Raw genomic sequence first — 18,521 nt, 5'->3', positions numbered from 1 at the left:
CTAACAAGACCCCCGCCTCACCCTCCTGGGGTATACTGTATACCGGCAGGACGCATGAGCTTACATCATGTTGACGTGGAAGGCTTCCTGCGGACGTGGTGGATTGTGACCATGTAGATCCGGCATTGAGCCGCTGGGGAACGATATAAGGGCCTTCCCAAGCACACAAAATGGCTGCCGGCCTACCAGTCTATATCACATCCATGATGGTGGTTGTTGACCGTCCGCCGTAGTCCATCCATAACTCCCCCGACCTTTCTAGTTGTATAAGGGATATAACCGGTTTCGGGGGCCGGATGATTGTTACACGCATTAGATCCGGCAGGAGTCTCTACATTCAGAGCGGACTGCAGCTCGATGTCATTCAGAGCGGGCTGCGGCTCGATGTCATTCAGTGCGGACTGTGGCTGCGGCTCGATGTCATTCAGTGCGGACTGTGGCTGCGGCTCGATGTCATGCAGTGCGGACTGTGGCTGCGGCTCGATGTCATGCAGTGCGGACTGTGGCTGCGGCTCGATGTCATGCAGTGCGGACTGTGGCTGCGGCTCGATGTCATTCAGAGCGGACTGCGGCTCCATGTCACTCGCTGCCCGCACCGTGTTACTTTATAGTTAGTTAAGGTGTAAAACCTTAATAAACATTGATTTAACGATTTTTCTAGACGGGCCAAAAAGTGAGAATCTGTGAAAACAGTTGTTGCAAAACTTCATGACTCGTGCCTCGTCGATATACAGTCCCTTAACCCCTTAATGAAATCCGCAGGTATTTAACCCCTTAATGACTCGGCCTATTTTGGCGTTGGGGACTAAACGATTTTTGGTATTTTTTCATCTCCATTTTTCAACAGTCATAACTTTTTTATTTTTCCGTCGACGCGGCCGTATGAGGGCTTATTTTTTGCGTGTTGAACTGTATTTTTTATTGGTACCATCTTTGGGTCCATAGACTACATTGTAAAACTGTTATTATTTTTTTTATGATCGCAGGGAGAGAAAACGCATTAATTCTGCCATAGATTATTTTTTTACAGCGTTAATCATGCAGCATAAATGACACACTACATTTTTTTCTGCGGGCCGGTACGGTTACAACAATACCAAAATTCTTATATTTTTTTTTAGGTTTTTCCACAATAAAAACCCTTTTTTTTTTGGAAATTTTTTTTTTCTAAACTCAAACTGCATTCAAAGTCCTATAATTTTTTTATTTTTCCATGGGCGGAGCTCTGTGAGGGCTTATTTTTTGTGAGACGAGATGTAGTTTTTATTGGTGCCATATTGGAGTACATAGGTTTTTTAAAATCACTTTTATTGTGTTTTTTGGGAGGCAAAATGCTAATTTTTAGCATTTTGCCTCAGTTTTTAAACGTTTTTTTTTTTATGCTGTTTGCCGTGCAGGATAAAAAGCATGTTCAATTTATTGTACGCATCGTTACCAAATATCTGGGATTTTTTAATGCTAACATCAGAAAAAGCATAAAAAGAGGTTAACATTTTTGTTTTTTGTACTTTATTTTGCTCTTATTTATACACCATTTTGTCCCTCTGAGGGACTTACACTGCAGCACTGCAGATCGCTACGATAAGGCATGGCAGGACTTCTCTCCTGCCATGCCTTATCGCTTATTATAGCGATCTTAGGCAATGGCAATACAGGACGCTGGTATCAGGCGTCCTGTTGCCATAGCAACCAGCCGGGCTCTCGTAATTATATCGCGAGAGCCGGCTGAAGTCACAGAGGGAGCACGCTCCCTCCGTGAACCCTTTCCCTGCCGCGATCCACTTAGATCACGGCAGGAAAGGGGTTAACAGCGGGTGGGCGCATCTCCGCAGCGAGATGCCGGCTACTAGTGACAGCCGGCTCCTGCTGCGGGATAGAGCGAGATCTGCTATGATCTCACCCTATCCCTATGATGTAAGGGCACGTCATTTTGCGGGAAGTACCCTACTCCCATGACGTACCCTTACATCATGGGGAGGGAAGGGGTTAAAGGAAGTCCGTCACCTAAACTTGGCCAGTCACCCCAATATATTGTTCTGTATGTGCCGTCATAAGGAGCCCAGCGTTACCTTTATAGTTGGCCAGTGTCTCCTGTGAAGATATAACGATCCTGCTGTCACACGGCTAAATGTCTGACCATTGTCTGTGTATAGCATCCCTCACCCTACACCTCGCCATACCGCGCACATCTCCACCCCGCCATACCGCGCACATCTCCACCCCACCATATGGTGCACCTCTCCACACCCCCCCCCCCATACAACGCACATCTCCACTCCCCATACCACGCACATCTCCACCCCGCCATACCGCGCACATCTCCCCCACCCCCCCATACCGCGCACATCTCCCCCACCCCCCCATACCGGGCACATCTCCACCCCGCCATACCGCGCACATCTCCACCACGCCATACCGTGCACATCTCCACCTCTCCATACCGTGCACATCTCCACCTCTCCATACCATGCACATCTCCACCCCGCCATACCACGCACATCTCCACCCCGCCATACCGTGCACATCTCCACCCCGCCATACCGTGCACATCTCCACCTCTCCATACCGTGCACATCTCCAGCCCCTTTACCCTCTGTATCACCCCATTACTTGTAGTATGTAAGCTCGTTGGAGCAGGACCCTCACCCCTATTGTCTCCATCAGCTGATTACTATGTAACCGTGGTTCTGTAATGTCTGTACTTTGTCTTTCTGTATTCCCCCTGTCTATGTAAGCGCTGCGGAATATGTTGGCGCTATACAAATACAGATTATTATTACTATTAGATAACAGCCAATCACTTTCTCCTGCTCTGTATGTTAATGACCCCGGACTGTCCGATGGGTGGTCCAGCTTTTCCTGTGATCTCTTCCAGCTTTTTCTGCTAAAAACTGTTCAGGCTCTGATGTGTTCTGAGGTCGCACTGATGTGACGTGCATACGCTCACGCTCTGATGTGTTCTGAGGTCGCACTGATGTCACGTGCATATGCTCAAGCTCTGATGTGTTCACAGGTCGCACTGACGTCACGTGCGTATGCTCAAGCTCTGATGTGTTCTCAGGTCGCACTGACGTAACGTGCGTATGCTCAAGCTCTGATGTGTTCTCAGGTCGCACTGATGTCACATGCGTATGCTCAAGCTCTGATGTGTTCTCAGGTCGCACTGACGTCACGTGCGTATGCTCAAGGTCTGATGTGTTCTCAGGTCGCACTGACGTAACGTGCGTATGCTCAAGCTCTGATGTGTTCTCAGGTCGCACTGATGTCACGTGCGTATGCTCAAGCTCTAATGTGTTCTCAGGTCGCACTGACGTAACGTGCATATGCTCAAGCTCTGATGTGTTCTCAGGTCGCACTGATGTCACGTGCGTATGCTCAAGCTCTAATGTGTTCTCAGGTCGCACTGATGTCACGTGCGTATGCTCAAGCTCTGATGTGTTCTGAGGTCGCACTGACGTCACGTGCGTACACAAGCTCTGATGTTTTCAGGTCGCACTGATGTCACGTATGTACACTCAAGCTCTGATGTGTTCTCAGGTTGCACTGACGTCACGTGCATACGCTCACGCTCTGATGTGTTCTTAGGTCGCACTGACGCCATGTGCGTACACGCACACTCTGATGTGTTCTCAGGTCGCACTGATGTCACGTGCATGCGCTCAAGCTCAGATGTGTTCTTAGGTCGCACTGATGTCACGTGCATACGCTCACGCTCTGATGTGTTCTTAGGTTGCACTGACGTCATGTGCGTATGCTCAAGCTCTGATGTGTTCTTAGGTCGCACTGATGTCACGTGCATATACTCAAGCTCTGCTGTGTTCTCAGGTTGCACTGACGTCATGTGCATACGCTCAAGCTCTGATGTGTTCTCAGGTCGCACTAACGTCACGTGCGTATGCTCAAGCTCTGATGCGTTCTTAGGTCGCACTGATGTCACATGCGTATTCTCACGCTCTGATGTGTTCTCAGGTCGTACTGATGTCACATGCATATGCTCAAGCTCTGATGCGTTCTCACGTCGCACTGATGTCACATACGTATGCTCACGCTCTAATGTGTTCTCAGGTTGCACTGATGGCACGTGCATACGCTCAAGCTCTGTTGTGTTCTCAGGTCCCACTGACATCACGTGCATACGCTCAAGCTCTGATGTGTTCTCAGGTCGCACTGATGTCACATGCGTATGCTCAAGCTCTGATGTGTTCTGAGGTCGCACTGACGTCACGTGCGTACACAAGCTCTGATGTTTTCAGGTCGCACTGATGTCACGTATGTACACTCAAGCTCTGATGTGTTCTCAGGTTGCACTGACGTCACGTGCATACGCTCACGCTCTGATGTGTTCTTAGGTCGCACTAACGCCATGTGCGTACACGCACACTCTGTGTTCTCAGGTCGCACTGATGTCATGTGCATGCGTTCAAGCTCAGATGTGTTCTTAGGTCACACTGATGTCACGTACATACGCTCACGCTCTGATGTGTTCTTAGGTTGCACTGACGTCATGTGCGTATGCTCAAGCTCTGATGTGTTCTCAGGTCACACTGACATCATGTGCATACGCTCACGCTCTGATGTGTTCTTAGCTCGCACTAACGTCATGTACGTACACTCACACTCTGATGTGTTCTCAGGTCGTACTGACGTCACGTGCATACGCTCAAGCTCTGATGTGTTCTCAGGTCGCACTGACGTAACGTGCATATGCTAAAGCTCTGATGTGTTCTCAGGACGCACTGTCACGGGCGTACGCTCAAGCTCTGATGTGTTCTGAGGTCGCACTGATGTCACGTGTGTACGCTCAAGCTCTTATGTGAGGTCGCATTGATGTCACATGCGTATGCTCAAGCTCTGTGTTCTCAGGTTGCACTGACATCACGTGCGTATGCTCAAGCTCTGATGCGTTCTCAGGGCCCACTGATGTCACATGCATATGCTCAATCTCTGATGTGCTCTCAGGTCGTACTGACATCACGTGCGTATGCTCAAGCTCTCATGCGTTCTCAGGTTGCACTGATGTAACATGCATACGCTCACGCTCTGATGTGTTCTCAGGTCGCACTGATGTCACGTACATACGCTCACGCTCTGATGTGTTCTCAGGTCGCACTGACGTCACGTGCATATGCTCAAACTCTGATGTGTTCTCAGGACGCACTGATGTCACGTGTGTACGCTCAAGCTCTGATGTGTTCTCAGGTCACACTGACGTCACGTGCGTACGCTCACGCTCTGTGTTCTTAGGTCGCACTGACACCATGTGCGTACACTCACACTCTGATGTGTTCTTAGGTCGCACTGATGTCACGTGCGTATGCTCAAGCTCTGATGTGTTCTTAGGTCGCACTGATGCCATGTGCGTATGCTCACGCTCTGATGTGTTCTTAGGTCGCGCTGACGTCATGTGCGTATGCTCACGCCCTGATGTCTTCTCTGGTGCCCAAAACTGTACACAATAGTCTGTGTGTGGTGATAAAACACTTCCGCTCTTTTAGCGCACAGGAACCTCTAGCGAGAGGATTGGAATTTCATAGATACAATGCGTTTTAGCCTGAATGGGGGTAAGTCGGCCGTCCACGACCGCGATATTGGGATGAGTGTCACGCTCGCCCGTGTAGGCGGCCTTACTGAGGCCTTAGTACTCTGGAACACTTGCTATGACATCATTTTGTCAACCGTTTACTGGTCTCGTCTAGAAGGCATTTCTATGCGGTCCGTCCCCGTTTAATATCGGCTACGTCTCCTCTCTGGGGGTCATCTACTAAATGGATTCTCAGACCCGGGAGCTGGCAGGAGAGCTTGCGCGGTTCACGCCTTACTTTCCTCTCACTAACACGGTACTAAGCATTTTCAATAAGCAGCGAGTAAAGTTTGTGCCGTAACATTTTATTTGCTGGTCATGAAGAGTCCCATCTCGAGACGTTCGCTTCTCTTACTGAGCGACGACATTTGGTTCTGCTGGTGAACAAAGTACCAAACGTAACCTCTTCCATAGGTTTGTCACGTACCCCTAATACTGCCAGGAGGAGCAGTAGAGGTGTCGGGCGCTGTACCCTCTGCAGGCCGCGCGGTGGGAGGCCGCCTGCACAGCTGCTTTCTTTCATTTTCCATCTTTAATAGATACATTTTTTTCTATTTTCAAACATTTAAAATCAGATGGGAGACGTCAGCAAGCAGGCGGGGAGTGTAACGGATCCGCTCCATCAACAGGACAGTTGGGCTCCACTTGCATCCATTCTTCAGGGATCCTTATTTGGATCTAGCTGTACAACCGTACATGCACAGTATGGCCGTCTCCTTCCAGCAGCTGAGGATGGCCTCGTATAGCGCTATATGGGGCCGTCTTCAGCTGATGGAGCCGGAGCGCTGCCCCGGGAGCCGGAGCGCTGCCCCGGGAGCCGGAGCGCTGCCCCGGGAGCCGGAGCGCTGCCCCGGGAGGCGGAGCGCTGCCCCGGGAGGCGGAGCGCTGCCCCGGGAGGCGGAGCGCTGCCCCGGGAGGCGGAGCGCTGCCCCGGGAGGCGGAGCGCTGCCCCGGGAGGCGGAGCGCTGCCCCGGGAGGCGGAGCGCTGCCCCGGGAGGCGGAGCGCTGCCCCGGGAGCCGGAGCGCTGCCCCGGGAGGCGGAGCGCTGCCCCGGGAGGCGGAGCGCTGCCCCGGGAGGCGGAGCGCTGCCCCGGGAGGCGGAAGGTACTCTTAACGAGATCCATTATAAAGAATCCCACAGGGAATCCATGGACGCTCCATTCCCTCCACTTTCCTTTTTTCAGCACAGTCCTTTCCTTCCATCAGTAAATGGTAACGAGGCGGACGTGAAGCGACCGGCAGCACGATGCGGCTCATCGCCGGCAGCGCAGAGGTTACTGGATCCGCTTGTTTCCGTTTTTCTGCTCTCAGGACTGAACAGAAAAATGGAAAACAAAACCGCCGAAGCGTATGAAGTCCCAATGGCAGCGGAGTATATAATACGGCTGTGGTACAGTATGGCGGTCAGTCCCTGCGTAGATGGAGGCTCTCTGGAATAAGGGCCGGGGGTCCATGTTCCTGCCTGCCCCCATGTCTGTGGCTCCTGCCGGCGGCTCCGTGTATAGGACGCAGGTCATGTATGATCATCCTCTACTCTCCACATGTGCTGGCGTGGTTTTCGATTTCACTGTCCTGAAAAGGGAAGCCGCACAATGGGCACTGAACCCAGGACCCGGGCCGGCGAGGAGCGGCCGCCCGCTGCCCAATGTCATCCCAATCATCATCAGAGGAAGAGACCACGATGCAGGGAGATCCGGGCGCTTCTCCGCAGGTGGCGGCGTGGGCCGGGAGGTGAGCGGCGGGGAAGTGTCCTGAAAATACATTATAATTAGTGTTTATAACAGCGTAACACAACGTGTCTGCCTGTAACAATGTTATAATGTACATGTCACCCTGTAACTGGGCAAGACAGCAGAACCCCGAGCCCAGATGTGAGACCACCACGATCCTGTAATAGTGCAATAATGTACGTGTTTATAACAGCACAGTACAGCCATGTTATACCTCCATGTAGTCTTGTGGCAGCCTTATAATCTACAGGTCATCCTGTAATAGTGCTATAATCTACAGGTCATCCTGTAATAGTGCTATAATCTACAGGTCATCCTGTAATAGTGCTATAATGTACAGGTCATCCCGTATTAGTGCTATAATGTACAGGTCATCCCGTATTAGTGCTATAATGTACAGGTCATCCCGTATTAGTGCTATAATGTACAGGTCATCCCGTAATAGTGCTATAATGTACAGGTCATCCCGTAATAGTGCTATAATGTACAGGTCATCCCGTAATAGTGCTATAATGTACAGGTCATCCCGTATTAGTGCTATAATGTACAGGTCATCCCGTAATAGTGCTATAATGTACAGGTCATCCCGTAATAGTGCTATAATGTACAGGTCATCCCGTATTAGTGCTATAATGTACAGGTCATCCCGTAATAGTGCTATAATGTACAGGTCATCCCGTAATAGCGCTATAATGTACAGGTCATCCCGTAATCGCGCTATAATCTACAGGTCATCCCGTAATAGTGCTATAATGTACAGGTCATCCCGTAATAGTGCTATAATGTACAGGTCATCCCGTAATAGTGCTATAATGTACAGGTCATCCTGTAATCGCGCTATAATGTACAGGTCATCCTGTATTAGTGCTATAATCTACAGGTCATCCCGTAATAGTGCTATAATGTACAGGTCATCCTGTAATAGTGCTATAATGAGTGCGTCGTTCTATAATAGTTTCGTAGTGTCCGTGTAATCCTTTAACAGACGATGGCAGATCATTAGCATTCTCACCTGAGCAGATTGGACAGACGCTTCTGTCGGTCTCGGTGGAGCGCGGTGCTGTGCCGGCACACTCTCTCTCCGCTGTCAGGTGTCTCTCGCTCTTACGAATCTGCGCTCTCCTACGGACAACGGAGACCATAGATATTATACACTATATAATCAGCGGTTCAACACCACGCCGACAGGTGAGCTTCTGAAACCTGTTCACATGGTGGGGTGGTGACTGGCGGCTGCGGTGCTGCACAGTGTTGGTGTGGCGGAGCCTGGCGGCAGTAGTGTTACAGCGGCGGTCACTGCATGGCGCTGCACTCAACAGATTAAAAAGTAGCCCCCATGTGGGAGGTACTCGGTCCCACACCTGCGTTCAGTCTACAGCCCTCATAGCACAGCTGCAGAGAGCCGTACAGACACTGAACCAGCAGGGGCAAAAGGAAGAAGTGAATGCTGGCAGTAAACCTGCACAACTGGGACTGGAGTATCAGACCTAAACTTAGAAGTGGAAAGAAAGAATGAAGGCCAAAACTTTAGGAGGCGAGTAGAGGAACAAGAGACCCCGATCACAAACTAACATGTTTCTACACAAATGGCCAGAGCATGGAAAAAAAACAAGGAGAACTGGAGCTCCGAACACAGGAAGAGAAATATGATGTCATAGGCATCACGGAAAGTTGGTGGGATGATACACATGATTGGATACAAGGCTTGATACAATGGATACAATGTATTTATAAGAAACAGACCTAATAAAAGGGGGGGGTGTTGTGTTGTATGATAGGAAAACATCATCTGCACAGAGATTCAAGCTTCAGAGCTGGGAGTTCTGTAGAAACTGTTTGGGGAAGAATACAAGGAGAGAACAACAGAAAGGACACCATTGTAGGCATTTACTATAGGCCGCCTGGACAAGCAGAAGATATGGAGGAACTCTTTCTACATCAGATGGCCAAGCTCTCAAAGAAGCCCAACATAGCGAGAAGACTCAGACCTCAAGGTTAGATTTCAGAAAGGCAGATTTCAATGAACTCAGAAAGAGGAAGAATCCAATGGCCGGATGTTCTTAAGGACAGAAATGTCCAAAAAGGTTGGGAAATATTGTGAAATGAGATTCTCAAAGCACAATCATTACCAATCCCTAAAAGAAGGAAGAATGGTAAGCATTTAAAGAGACCCGGATGGATGAACACAGAACTTGTACACATGTTAAAGAGGAAGAAAAATATGTTTATCAAATGGGAAGAGGGGGAATATCTAAAGAAGAATATAATGTGGTCTGCAGAAACTGTAGGGCAAGTGTCAGAAAAGCTAAAGCTGATAATGAACTGAGGCTTGTAACAGAGGCCAAAAGCAATAAAAAGGATTTGGGGGGTCAAAAGCAAAAGAAAAGTCAAAGATGCTATTGGATGCTTACAGGATGAAAATGGTGAATTGGTTAAGAATGATTCCGAGAAAGCCGAACTTTTAAATTCCTATTTTGTATCTGTTTTCTCACAGAAAGTAGATGGAACATCAGCTGATCTTCACTGTGCTATTGGGGGAATAAAAGAATGCAGGCTATCTATAAGCAGAGTGGAGGTAACCTAAATGAATCCAAGTCTCAAGGTCAAGGTGAATTACATCCTTGGATACTGAAGGAAGCAGCGGAGGTAATTGCTGAGCCACTCGCTGGAATCTGTGAAAATCCCTGGAGAACAGAAGTCCCAGAAGATTGGAGAAGGACAAATGTTGTCCCCATCTTCAAGAAATGGAAGGAGGTGGATCCAGCAAACTACAGGCCTGTGAGCCTGACTTCTATACAAGGAAAGATCAGTGAACGAACAGCATGCATGCAAGTACTTGGATGAGAATGGAGTAATTAACCAGAGCCAGCTTGGGTTTGTAACAAACGAGTCATGCCAGACTAATCTAATTTCCTTTTATGACAGAATTACTGACTGGGTTGATCAGGGAAATGCGGTGGATATAGTATATCTTGACCTTAGTAAAGCATGTGACAAAGTATCTCATACCATACTTATTGAAAAAATGACCAAATCTGGGATTGACAAGACAACTGTTAGGTGGATTCACAACTGGCTGAGTGATCGTACTCAAAGAGTGGTCATAAATGGCTGCACATCCAAGTGGAAGAATGTATCAAGTGGGAACCACAAGGCTCTGTCCTGGGCCCAGTGTTGGGCAACATTGTTATAAATGATCTGGAGGAGGGAATTGATGGGAAACTGATCAAATCTGCCGACGACACAAAGCTAGGAGGGATAGCTAACACTAGGGAAGAGAGAGGATTCAAAAAGATCTAGAAAAGCCTGAACAGTGGGCGGCGACTAACAGAATGGTATTTAACAAGGAGAAATGCAAAGTCCTACATCTGTGCAAGAAAAATGAAGAAAGCACATACAGAATGGGAGGAATTGGGCTAAGCAGCAGCACATGTGAAAAAGACTTGGGTATACTAATAGATCATAGACTGAACATGAGTCAACAATGTGATGCAGCAGCCAAAAAGGCAAACACAATTCTGGGATGTATTAAGATAAGCATAGAGTCTAGATCACGTGAGGTCATTATCCCCTCTACTCCTCCTTAGTCAGACCTCATCTGGAATACTGGGTCCAGTTCTGGGCACCCCACTTTAAAAAAGACATAGACAAACTGGAGCAAGTTCAGAGAAGAGTTACCAAGATGGTGAGCGGTCTGCAAATCATGTCCTATGAGGAACGGTTAAAGGATCTGGGAATGTTTAGCAGAAGAGAAGGCTGAGAGGAGACTTAATAGCCGTCTACAAATATCTGAAGGGCTGTCACAGTGCAGAGGGATCAGCCCTATTCTCATCTGTACAAGGAAAGACTAGAAGCAATGGGATGAAACTGAAAGGGAGGAGACACAGATTAGATATTAGACAGTGAGGGGGATCAATGAGTGGAACAGGTTACCACGGGAGGTGAGGAGTTCTCCTTCAATGGAAGTGTTCAAACAAAAGGCTGGACAGACATCTGTCTGGGATGATTTAGTGATCCTGCACTGAGCAGGGGGTCGGACCCGATGACGCCGGGGGTCCCTTCCAACTCTACCAGTCTAGGATTCTAACTTACTGAACTGGGCTTTCTGAGATTACAATATTGGTGGTCAGTCATCATTACAACACTGTTGGGGGTCCGCCTCCCAGCAGCCCTGATGATCAGCTGTTTGAGGGGCCGCGGTTCTGTGGCGATCTCTGCATTGTGTACACTCCGTAAGGTTTGTGCTGGATACTGCAGCTCTGCCTCATCCAGGTGAATGCAGCGGCGCAGCCAATACTTAGTTTATGGCCGATGTAAATAATGAGGAGGCTACAGCGCCTCCCGCAGACACACGGAGCCCCTTCACAGGCCGTCTACATGGTCTTCTGCACCATACGGAGTTCCCAAACCCGACCGCGGGTCTCTAGCTCTGAACCTGGAGCATCATGTGTGCATAAACATATGGTGCAGAAGACCTCTTAATCAGCTGATCGTGCGGATGCTGAGAGTTCAAACCCACCAATCAGATATTGATGGTCTGCCCTTAATTTAGGTGATCAATAGTGCTATCCTGGAAAACACCAGGGAGTGCATCAGAAGGCTCTGTGTCCAGGGGGATCACACGTTTCTTTTGTTGACAACTGCCTACAGCAGGAGCCTCTCCCCCCCCCCCCCTCCCCGTCTACAGCAGGAGCCTCTCCCCCCCACCTTTATTCTGCCCCGTCTGCAGCAGGAGCCTCTCCTCCCCCCCTGTTCCCGTCTACAGCAGGAGCCTCTGCCCCCTTCATTCCGCCGCCGTCTACAGCAGGAGCCTCTGCCCCCTTCATCCCGCCGCCGTCTACAGCAGGAGCCTCTGCCCCCTTCATCCCGCCCCCCGTCTACAGCAGGAGCCTCTGCCCCCTTCATCCCGCCCCCCGTCTACAGCAGGAGCCTCTGCCCCCTTCATCCCGCCCCCCGTCTACAGCAGGAGCCTCTGCCCCCTTCATTCCGCCCCCCCGTCTACAGCAGGAGCCTCTGCCCCCTTCATTCCGCCCCCCCGTCTACAGCAGGAGCCTCTGCCCCCTTCATCCCGCCCCCCGTCTACAGCAGGAGCCCCTGCCCCCTCGATTCCGCCCCCGTCTACAGCAGGAGCCCCTGCCCCCTCGATACCGCCCCCGTCTACAGCAGGAGCCCCTGCCCCCTCGATACCGCCCCCGTCTACAGCAGGAGCCCCTGCCCCCTCGATTCCGCCCCCGTCTACAGCAGGAGCCCCTGCCCCCTCGATTCCGCCCCGTCTACAGCAGGAGCCACTGCCCCCTTGATTCTGCCCCCCGTCTGCAGCGGGAGACCCCTCCCCCCCCCCCCCTCCCATCTACCCTGTCTGCCATAGAGCAAAAATATTGCTAAGCCCCTCCCCGTTTGCTAAGGCGTTTTCCGACTATTCACACTGCTGGACCCGCACCGCCCCGTTCACTCTCAGATGATAAACTACAATAGCAGAACTCCAAGAACTCAAACCACCACTGAAGTATCAGTCAGCATAACATGGGGTCTCCCTACCTTCTTCGGGCCTCCATCATTTTCAGCCTGCGCCGGCCACCAGGGGTCACGTGTTCCTTCTGTGAGGGGCGGAGCTTCGCCGTGAGGGTCTCAGGGCAGGAACCTGTTAATTATAGGGCAGGGATGTAGATTACAGTCACTGGGGCGGACCCCCGTATGAGAGCGCCCTGTACCCACCGGATGACATGGGGCTGTCTAGCTGACCACCGTTCTCCCCGCCGTGTCGGGGGATGGGCGGGCTTGGGGGTGCGGTCACTGGCTGGCTGCGTTTCCGGGATTTAGCGGCGGATAGCTGCAGCATGCGGGCAGATCGGCTCACGCAGGCGGGGGGAGGGGAGGCCGGCCGCGGGAGCTTTCCTCGCAGTTTCTCCTCAATGTGACTCCTGATGATAAAGACAAGAGGGGAGCGCAGAAGGCCGGACCCCCCAAAACTGTAAGTAAGAGGGCACTGATGGGCGCTGACTACTGGGGGGCAGACCTTACGGTCCCAGGGGATACTCTGGCCTGCAGGAAACGGGTCATGTGACTACCACTCTAATGGAAAAAGGCTGCGGTGTAAAGCATGGGGGAGATTAGCTCAGACCAGTGGTGGATTACAAGCTACCTCGTAATGTAGCACAGCTGCAGTGTAAAGCATGGCGGAAGGACACTCTTATGAGACAGTGTAAATGTACAAATATATGCATCCACCTATATAACATGTAACAGCTGCGCCTGCGGGGGGCGTCTTACCGGGCCTCCGGGTCCTTGCTGCCCGCTGTGGGGTGAAGGGGTGAGGCTGGTGCCGAGCCGTCGTCCTGAAAGAGGCAGAGAGCGGATTACAGGCATATTAGCTCTCCTCTGGCTGCTCTCCCTGGCAGTGATGGCCCCTCCCCCTCCTCACACTGCTGCCCTGCCGGTACGGTCTGATACACAGTCACCACCTCATCTCTACCCAGCAGATGGAGAACAAGGCATGCTGGGACATGTAGTTCAGCTGTGACACCAGCGAGAGGTAGCTCACCTCCTCCACGGGGATCTACAACACGTACCTGAAGCTCGGAGCGCCGGCCCTCGTCCTCCTCGCTCGGGGCGGACCGCACACGTATGAAGGACAGGCCGAACTGCTGCAGCTTGTTGAAGGGCTGAGCGCAGGTGAGACGCAGCCGATCCCACTGCTCCGCCGCCGCCTCCTGGAGGAAGTCCCCTGCGGTGCACGGAAATGGCAGGACAGTCACATCATACATCTCAACCTCCGGTCACATCCTACATCTCATACTCCAATCACACCCAGAGCTGCACGCATTCACATCATACATCTCATGCTCCAGTCACATCATACATCTCATACTCCAGTCACACCCAGAGCTGCACCCAGTCACATCATACATCTCAACCTCCGGTCACATCCTACATCTCTTACTCCAGTCACACCCAGAGCTGCACCCAGTCACATCATACATCTCAACCTCCGGTCACATCCTACATCTCATACTCCAGTCACACCCAGAGCTGCACCCAGTCACAACATACATCTCAACCTCCGGTCACACCCAGAGCTGCTCCAGTCACACCATACATCTGATGCTCCAGTCACACCCAGAGCTGCACCCAGTCACAACATACATCTCGTGCTCCAGTCACACCCAGAACTGCACCCAGTCACAACATACATCTCATGCTCCAGTCACACCCAAAGCTGCACCCAGTCACAGCATACATCTCATCCTCCGGTCACATCCTACATCTCATACTCCAGTCACATCCAGAGCTACACCAAGTTACATCATACATCTCATCCTCCAGTCACATCCAGAGCTGCTCCAGTCACACCATACATCTCATGCCCCAGTCACACCCAGAGCTGCACCCAGTCACAACATACATCTCATCCTCCGGTCACATCCTACATCTCATACTCCAACCACATCCAGAGCTGCACCAAGTCCCACCGACTGCGCAGAGTCTGACATGTGGCCGTGATGCTGGGATCCAACCTCCGAGCTCAACTTGTGGCTGCGAACACGAGAAACGTACCATCAGCCTCACAGCGAGATGTGCCGCGCAGCATAACCTCACGGGGGCGCCAGACTCACATCGTGTAGCGCCAAGCCACAGCGTGACACGGTGCGACTCAGAGACCAGACCAGCTGGAGGGTCCTGCTCCTCCGGTCCGCCGACCACCGGCGTGGCGATACGTGGCTGCAGAACCGGAGCAATGATAGTAACACACCGGCACGGGGAGCGCGCCAAACGGGTCCGCGTGGGGCCGCGCCAAACGGGTCCGCGTGGGGCCGCGCCAAACGGGTCCGGGCGGGGCCGCGCCAAACAGGTCCGGGCGGGGCCGCGCCAAACAGGTCCGGGCGGGGCCGCGCCAAACAGGTCAGCGTGGGGCCGCGCCAAACAGGTCAGCGTGGGGCCGCGCCAAACAGGTCAGCGTGGGGCCGCGCCAAACAGGTCAGCGTGGGGCCGCGCCAAATAGGTCAGCGTGGGGCCGCGCCAAACGGGTCCGCGTGGGGCCGCGCCAAACGGGTCCGCGCCAAACGGGTCCGCGTGGGGCCGCGCCAAACGGGTCCGCGCCAAACGGGTCAGCGTGGGGCCGCGCCAAATAGGTCAGCGTGGGGCCGCGCCAAACGGGTCCGCGTGGGGCCGCGCCAAACGTCTGTCTGTGCTACCGGAGGGGATCTACAAGAATCAGCGCCTTCATATCTAGTGCGAGGAGGAACGATCCCCTGAGGATGGGGCGAGGCCATACCGCTGCCGTGGTGGGTCGGTGGGACCTCCAGGCTAACGGCGGCGGGGGTCCGGGGATAAGAGATCTGGGGCCACAACTGTGCAGAACCTCCAGTCACACATACATCCATGGACGTCTTCAGCAAGATTGGAGATGGTCGAGTGGGGACCCCTGGTCCAGGTGACTGGATGCAGCTCTGGATGTGACTGGAGCATGAGATGTATGATGTGACTGGGTGCAGCTCTGGATGTGACTAGAGCATGAGAGTGGGGACCCCTGATCCAGGTGACTGGGTGCAGCTCTGGATGTGACTGGGTGCAGCTCTGGATGTGACTGGAGCATGAGATGTATGATGTGACTGGGTGCAGCTCTGGATGTGACTGGAGCATGAGAGTGGGGACCCCTGGTCCAGGTGACTGGGTGCAGCTCTGGATATGACTGGGTGCAGCTCTGGATGTGACTGGAGCATGAGATGTATGATGTGACTGGGTGCAGCTCTGGATGTGACTAGAGCATGAGAGTGGGGACCCCTGTTCCAGGTGACATGGAAGGACCCAGTTCCATCTTATATTCTCCAGTCACCCCCAGAGCTGCAGTCACTGTTCTGCTCTCCTACCTTCCTTAAACATGCGGACTCCTCTGAGGTTCCTCGTGGCCCTGGCGTCCGCCGGTGACATCAGCGTGGTCGTGGGCAGGAGAGTGGCGAACGCTTTATCCAGGGGCCAGATGGAGCGGCCCACGTCGATCTGCAGGAAGGCCGAACCACTGTTCCCTGCAGAGGGGGGAGGACACAACCGGTCACATGGGAGGCCACGAGATGGGCGGAGCCACAGAGGCTCACAGAATGCACTACCTATATCAATGTAACGGATGTGACAGGCCCGCTCCAACTGCAGCTCCACCCTGAGCTGCCGGCAGCGCTCCCCGGGGCGGCTGAGCCACGGCTGGACGCCGTCCTCCATCAGCAGGTTCTCCGCCGGGTGCCTGGGGTCCTGCAACACAAGCATGTTGTTAGGGCTGTGTAAGCTGCTTATCTAGGCTCCAGCACATGTGCTGCCATCTAGTGGCCACCAGCAGCATACTCCCAGGGCAGAGAATGGTAACCCCATAAGGTGGTGTGGGCGACCGCCGGTCCATGGGGGTGTGGGCGCTACCTTATTACCGGTTGGATCGCCCTCAGTCTGACGGGCATTCACCCTTTAGAAGGCCCCCGGCTGCCATGGCAACCAAACACCACCCTGCAATCTCATCACAAGTGAGACCCCCGTACGGGCCGTTTATATACCACATGAGTGCTGATGGCAGCTGTTGCCGGCAGGTGTCAGCCATCAGCCAGCACCCGCCCTGTATGTAGCAGGATCGGCCCCTGCCTGATGCCAGAGGGCACACATGCCCACCCAAAGTGTCAAGGGGTTAAAGACGACCCAGCAGAAGACCCCCACAGGCTGCACTTCACCCTCCTCCCGCCGGTGACCGTGGGGGGCGCCGCACCTGGGAGCTGAAGGACACGATGTGACGGATTCTGACCGGCGCCATCCGGAGGAACCAACGGGAAGCTGCAATCACAGCAAACGAGAAAGAGGCAAAACGTTACCAGAGCAGAAAACAAGCCTGCCCCCTGCAGGCGACAGGCAGCACTGCGCCCCACTCACCATTCACACTGAAGTTACAACCAGCGCCTGCAGGGGGCGCCCCCTCTCACCAGAACACAAGGGAAGACCAGCGCAACAATGTGTCGGGCGCTGCCAGAGGTCAGGGGTCATAGCCCTCACTGCCCGCTGTAGAGAGAAGCGCGGCAGCCGAGGGGCGGAGCGCATCTAACGGGCCCTCACTCCTCCAGAGCCCAGGTGATGAAGGCGTCGGGGGGCTGCTGGTGACCCGGGCGCTCCGCCCCGCGGCGGCCGCACTGCTCTGTATAGATGCACTATTTGGGGTCTCTGGTCCAGACCCTCGTGGCGCAGCGAGCCCCCCCTTAGCAGGAACACCTCCCAGAACTGCTGCGACTGCTAGGGAGAGGAGGTGCGGCCTACACAGCGCCGCCCGCAGGTTGTGTCTAGTATTACAGCTCAGCTCCACTCACTTCACTATAGAGGGGCTGCAGTACCGGACACAACCTGCCGGCCGGGGGGCGCTGCTGCTCATCCTCTACAAGCCTTTAATATGAAACAGACGGGGCCGGTACTGCCACGTACGTGTGCGCTGCACTGAGGATCTGGCAGCAGGGGGCGCCATCCCTTTATCATTTACATCATGACACTGTCATGGCCGCCCGGACTGAGCAGGTCATGTGATCCCCGGGACAGATAATGGCGCTGAAGGACCTATAGATCCCGGATAAACCTCCTCCCCAAAGTCTCATCTTAAGACGAAAGGACAGAATTAAAAGATGGCGGAAGATTTACGGAAGTGTCTTAAAAGGAAACTGTTGCCCCTAGCAACGCATCACTGTGCAGCTCTCACTGGTCAACAGCAGAGTATGAGCCGAGACTGGTTGCCAGGAGCAACGGGGAAGGTTTCTCACCCCCCACGGATAACAAGAGTCACCTGCCCGACCGGAGGCTCCGCACATCCAAAGCTACGGAGGGTCTGAGCTTCCCGCGTGCAGACTAAAGCCACGCCCTCCGCATCACTGTAACCAGGCCACGCCCTCCGCATCACTGTACCAGGCCACGCCCTCCGCATCACTGTAACCAGGCCACGCCCCACCACTAGAGGCCGCACTCACCGTCACCACCTGTAGCCTGCCGCTGCGCCATCTTGCCTAAGACAATGCGTCTGATCACAACACGAAGCCGTTCCCCGGAAAAATGGCGTTCTGAGCAATCTATGGCCGGAGCCGAGGACAAGTCTGACCTTCAGCGGCGGCATATTTTATATTCCAGAAGACTTCTGCTCGATTCGAAACCTGATTGGTTGTTTGGTGAATCAACCAACCTAAACAACCAATTAGGTTGCGAGT

The 18,521-nt window shown here is 53.1% G+C and overlaps 1 protein-coding gene across 4 annotated transcripts; it reads right to left on the bottom strand.

The window, feature by feature from the left end:
- Window positions 1–6,600: 6,600 nt before the first annotated feature.
- Window positions 6,601–18,185, bottom strand: XNDC1N (XRCC1 N-terminal domain containing 1, N-terminal like). 4 transcript variants are annotated; one of them, XM_066588477.1, is made up of 10 exons: window positions 18,107–18,185; window positions 17,054–17,118; window positions 16,416–16,554; window positions 16,179–16,334; window positions 13,881–14,035; window positions 13,582–13,646; window positions 13,027–13,232; window positions 12,851–12,952; window positions 8,324–8,437; window positions 6,601–7,332 (listed from the first exon to the last, which is right to left on the bottom strand). In XM_066588477.1, exons 1-10 carry the CDS (start codon window positions 18,129–18,131, stop codon window positions 7,112–7,114), a joined length of 1,248 nt encoding a protein of 415 aa, XP_066444574.1. In that variant the 5' UTR covers window positions 18,132–18,185; the 3' UTR covers window positions 6,601–7,111. The 4 variants fall into 4 exon arrangements, with proteins under 4 accessions (XP_066444574.1, XP_066444576.1, XP_066444577.1 ...); XM_066588479.1 differs by having other exon boundaries at window positions 18,116–18,166; XM_066588480.1 differs by lacking the exon at window positions 18,107–18,185 and adding an exon at window positions 18,023–18,041.
- Between the last annotated feature and the right edge of the window lie 336 nt (window positions 18,186–18,521).

The sequence above is a fragment of the Eleutherodactylus coqui genome, chromosome 1 (assembly GCF_035609145.1).
Source record: "Eleutherodactylus coqui strain aEleCoq1 chromosome 1, aEleCoq1.hap1, whole genome shotgun sequence".
NCBI lineage: Eukaryota > Metazoa > Chordata > Amphibia > Anura > Eleutherodactylidae > Eleutherodactylus > Eleutherodactylus coqui.
This window is presented reverse-complemented; position numbering and strand designations above follow the sequence as displayed.

Bases quoted from the DNA above. Each gene is read 5' to 3' on its own strand.
- XNDC1N (XM_066588477.1), bottom strand. From the start codon at position 18,131: ATGTGCGGAGCCTCCGGTCGGGCAG. The intron at 17,119-18,106 runs GTGACTCTTGTT...CTGTGATTGCAG, and splicing joins CGGAGCCTCCGGTCGGGCAG to CTTCCCGTTGGTTCCTCCGG. The intron at 13,647-13,880 runs GTACGTGTTGTA...TGCCTCTTTCAG, and splicing joins GCCGGCGCTCCGAGCTTCAG to GACGACGGCTCGGCACCAGC.